Genomic DNA, 5008 nt, shown 5'->3' on the forward strand with positions numbered 1-5008 from the left:
AAAAAATATAGTGCACAAGGTTTTGCTTTAAAAATGACAGTTGAATGGCATAAATTTATGACAAGGCATCAGAAAAATAATGTAAATATAAGAAATGAATTTGATTTTTGAAGATTCATGAGGTGTATGAACTACAGTGCTTCACACCAGTATATTTCATGAAGCGCGTTAGTGCTTCATGATAAATATGCCGGCGTGAAGCGTTGTAGTTCATAACCTCATGAATCTTCAAAAATTAAATTCATTTCTTAAATGGAACCAATTTTTAACTTGAATAGTGTTTGTTTATCCATATTTTGTTTGATATATTAGATCATGTTAGATAAAGGTATGACTTGGTCTTTTTCTCTCCATTTTCTCAGTTGTGGAGAGTCAATGTATAACCTGCAAGAAGCCCAGCGATACAGAATAAAAATTACTAAGTTCTATGAAACAATTGATGGACTAAGGTATGTATTCTTGTAAGTTGATAGAAATGAATGTACCATGTCACAGTATTGAGTAACATTTAAAATTTTTAATAAATTACTTTTTAAGTTAATTGCAACATTATAATTGATACTTTTCTTTTCTAGCAAAAGGATTCTTAATCTTGGCCTGAACAGTGAAGAAGAGCCTTCTCAGAAACAGCTTCTTCTACAACGGGCAATAAGGACATATGCCACAAACTTTATGCAGGACAATATGTTAGGCCTGCAGGCATTACCCACCGAGGAACAGTACGTCAAGCTACAGGAAGCAAGAAAGTTAGAAATACAGAAAAGAATCGCCGCCGAAAGACAAGCTGCCTTCGAAGCTCAAGAGAAAGAGAGGAGAGCCAAGGAACAGAGAGAGCAGAAAGAGATCACAAGGCATGAGCAGCTGAAACAGGTAGAGAGTAGAGAGAGATCAGGATCCCAGAAATTAGCGGGATGGATCCCTAACGATTCGTCTCACATTAACTTTAATAACACAGATGATCCCATGATTCAGCAGATGAATATAATTCGTAGTTATATAAAACAGGCCAAGCAGGCAGGGAAACTGGATGAGGTACAGATGCTGGAGCAAAATCTTAAAGAGCTTCAGAATGAATACCTAAGACAACAGAGACAAAACTGGTCGTGAGCCACTTTAGTTAGGGCATTGTAATTTATAAAATCAAAGGCTTGGAGTATTAATTTACCTTTTTTTACTGTGATTTTGCTTATTTGTCTTTACATTTTACTTTGTGACCTTTTAAAAGCGTAGGTTACTATTTACTTAGTAAATATACCTCATGTTCTGTGCAAGAATGTTCAACTAGTTCAACAAAAATTTTCATGGAAATCTGTTTACATTGTGTGCTGATAAAGAAGATCAACAGGCCAGTAGTTTACATGTACAGTCATGTTCTAAGTCACATAGAATACCGCAGTGATTCATACCTGGATTAAAGATGACAGTCTTCTTGCTCTTAGACATTATTAACATTCAATGCTGAAGATGTAGATTTTGTTTAATTCTTGTGCCAAATTTATCTAATGCTACACCAGATCTAAAAGCCCTCAGTCAAACATAAATTATGTGTATGATTAATTCTCAGTTTTTTTCATTATTGCATCTATATAACTATATTTGTAATCGTGTTGTATTTCAATTCCTACTGTTCATGTGAAAAAAAATGTTTTAAAATTATGATGGAGTGATTTTTGTTACTTAATTTGGGGGTTGGGGGTGGTTACAAATAAATATATGTTAGTGTTCATTGGTCAGTGCAATACCCTTATTTGACTTAAAAACACTTACTATAAACATACAAATAGAATTTTTAAACACCATATTATGCTTGTTTTGCTGAAAGTCTTATTTCTAGTCATTTTGATGCATTTCAGTCAATCTCATAGCTCAACGATTCCTGATTTAAAAGTCACATGAAATAAAGTTGTCTTGGACATGCTAATTAATTGTTTATGATTTCTTTATGGCATTGTTTTTTTATTATTAAAGAATAACATGTTTAATTATATATATTTTCAATCCTAGAAAATATATAGGTTGAAAGTACTAGAAGCATGTTTAAAATAAAATAAAGTGCAAACATTGATTAATGTTTTCAATTTACTTTCTTATTAGGTGTGAGATTGCTAAAATATATATATTGTACTTATTCACAGCCAAGTTTGATGCTCGCAAAAATCTTTGTTTTGGGGAGCTCTCTCCCCCATCTATATATATTAATTATGATATAATTAACAGATTAAAGCAGGGTGGCCTTACTCAAAATCCTGTTTCTTTTTTGCAACTCTTCGTTGAAAATAAAATTAAGAGAATTTTCCAAAGCATGATGAAAGCTTATATCTTGTAAAATAATATATGAAAAAAAAATAATGAAAATGAATTATTTCTCCAGTAAATTTATTATTAATAAGAGGGTTGTTCCAAAAGTAATGCCACAGTGTCCATATCTTTCATATTTGGTGTCATATTATCAAATATAATATACCAAAAAGATGCACATATATAAATCTAATTAACAATGAAATTTTCGTTTAAAGATGTTAAGTTGAATTTATATTATATAGATGTTTAAAACATAAGGGGTATCACCGCATCACAACTAAACGTCTCGTTTTAAAGTTTAATTTTTTTAGAATGAAGAAAGACATTAAAAATATTTTAAAAAGCGCCTAATCGTTAAATATGTTATAAGACAAAACATATGTCATTTTATAGTCTTTTGTTGAAAACTAAATAATGCCATTGCTATTTTTAATCGTAAACATTGTTGTTTTACTCGGATGCAGGATGCATTTAACAAATTTTCAAAAAAAAAGGTCGAAATGAAAATTAATGCCGCAACGAGCTGTATTGCATTTTTGCTTCAAAAATGGGGAACTCGCCAATAGAGACAGTTACGATGGTTAATTAGTCTTACGTCTTACAGAGGAAAGAATGTGAAAAAAAAAAAAAAAAGACGTTCACAGATGGTTTTAGCGATTTTTTTTTCGGGGGTGAGGTGGTATATCAATATAGCCCTTTTATGAGGTCGATCCATAGATACATGTATATCGACTTCACAGAAAAGCATATAGACCGAGCATGAAGTGCTCAAGGTCGATATGCTTTTCTGTGAAGTAGATATATCTATGGATTGACCGAATTAAAGGGCTACTGTCCTTTCTGACATAATTTATTTTTCAAATAAAATCTGCAACATGACGACCTACATTTGTTATATTATTTTTTAGAGAGATTGAAAAGACAGTTTGAAAATAATCGGAACAAGACACAAGTTTTCTCTCTAATACACTTAGAGACTCTAAATCAAAATAAACTACATGTACGCTGTTTAATGTAATTGTGTTTCCTTTATGTAATATTGATACAGTAATTTGGAGGATTCACTAATTTAAAATACTACATTCATTTGATTATGTTTTGTATCAATTTTTGACATACATATTCAATATGTTTTAATATAAAGTATAAATCCTAATTCAAGGCGTTGTTTATGTTTACTTATCAATTACAGAACATTACAAATATAAATACAAGTTGAAGTTTATATTTTTTTTCAGAAACATTAAGTCATATACTGTATAAATTAGCTATACATTGTAATTGCGATTATTTTTGTTACAGAAAATTATCTCCATTTTAAGAAACATCAAATCAATATGCATTTCAGACTCTATGAATTTTAATTAACTCAAATCTATATGCTGTTATATACTTAATCATGTGATCAAGTTAGAGCCAATCAGAGAGCTTGGAATATATAATAAAAATAATATTCAGTAAATATTAGGTTGTAACGTGACTGTGACCACAAATAGACTTCGAGGTACTGTCTTAATGTATAAGGAATCCGTTGAAATTGGAATGGAAATTTCCTGCAATGTACGCGAAGCCACGATGCCAGTTTTGTACCTTGATTTTTACTTCATCTCACAACAGAATGTTTCCGGATCTTTTGGTCCACAGTCCTTCAGTTTCAATGAATAAATATCCAACGCGTTTATTGTTTTTGTGTATATATAATCTTAGGGAATCCTGAACTTTGACTCGATTAGGTGTTGGCAAAGCAATGTTCATACTCAAAAAGTAGGTTCCAGATATCGGGGCGGTAAATATACCTGTTTTTCCATTGTAACCTTTCCCTCGGTTGATTCGAACGCCATCGAATACAAGTGTATCTCCGTAATTTAACTTTACACCTGACTTCAGAAAAATGCCATGAAGGAAACGTGCGTTGATGTCTTGTAATTACCTAGGTTAGAAAAAAAACCCACAGAAATTATCAGCGATTCTTAATTCCAGTATAGTTCTAAAATTCTAAAATTGTTAAATTTACAATTTTACGAAAATGCATGTACCTGTGGATAATTTTTGTACGTCTTCTTTCAAATCTTTCACAATTTTATCTAGCGAAGAAAGTTTCTTTTGTGTGCAATCCTCGTATTCTCCAAGGTGAATTCCACAAGAATTCCGAATATCTTTAGCGGACTGCATACATATTGTATAGCTCTTGATATCCTTCTTGCACGGATAGTCACATTGCGACAAATCAAAGAACGCAAAATGTATGATCAACAATACAGAAGTCCAACGTGACATTTTAAGTGATACTTTGAGGAAAAAATCTACATATACTTCTTATATATACAGTAAACATCATCCATATATATAACAGATTGAATTACTAATAGATAAATATCGTGTTAGAAATTAAATCTGAAATTCGATGCTCTATTGGTCACATGTGCATGTGAATAAAAAATCAATGAGGTTTGTTGCAACTCTAAATTCAGGGGCGATTGATCATTAACAGATCCCTACACAAAGACGAATAGAGACTAGAAATATGTCCATAGGACATGGATGCCCCGCCGATATCACTAAATGCAACATGAAAATTTGAATTTGTGTAAAACTATGAAATTTCAGAATATCTTGAATAGTGATGCAGTTGAATTGCTTACATCAGTATGTATCAACAAATGAAGTTTAACACTAATATAAGAAAGTGAGGTCAAGGTCAAAGGAA

At 31.5% G+C, this 5008-nt stretch overlaps 1 protein-coding gene across 1 annotated transcript; it reads left to right on the forward strand.

Annotated features, from left to right (window-relative positions):
• Nucleotides 1-362: 362 nt before the first annotated feature.
• On the forward strand, nucleotides 363-2040 carry LOC134237046 (rabenosyn-5-like; the record flags this gene model as incomplete). Its single annotated transcript, XM_062719131.1, has 2 exons — nucleotides 363-449; nucleotides 576-2040. Coding segments are annotated over 2 exons (619 nt in total), but the record flags the coding sequence as incomplete, so codon positions are not given.
• Between the last annotated feature and the right edge of the window lie 2968 nt (nucleotides 2041-5008).

Source organism: Saccostrea cucullata, unplaced genomic scaffold (assembly GCF_032062105.1).
Source record: "Saccostrea cucullata isolate Sc308-1 unplaced genomic scaffold, CSIRO_AGI_Scuc_v1 ctg3383, whole genome shotgun sequence".
NCBI lineage: Eukaryota > Metazoa > Mollusca > Bivalvia > Ostreida > Ostreidae > Saccostrea > Saccostrea cuccullata.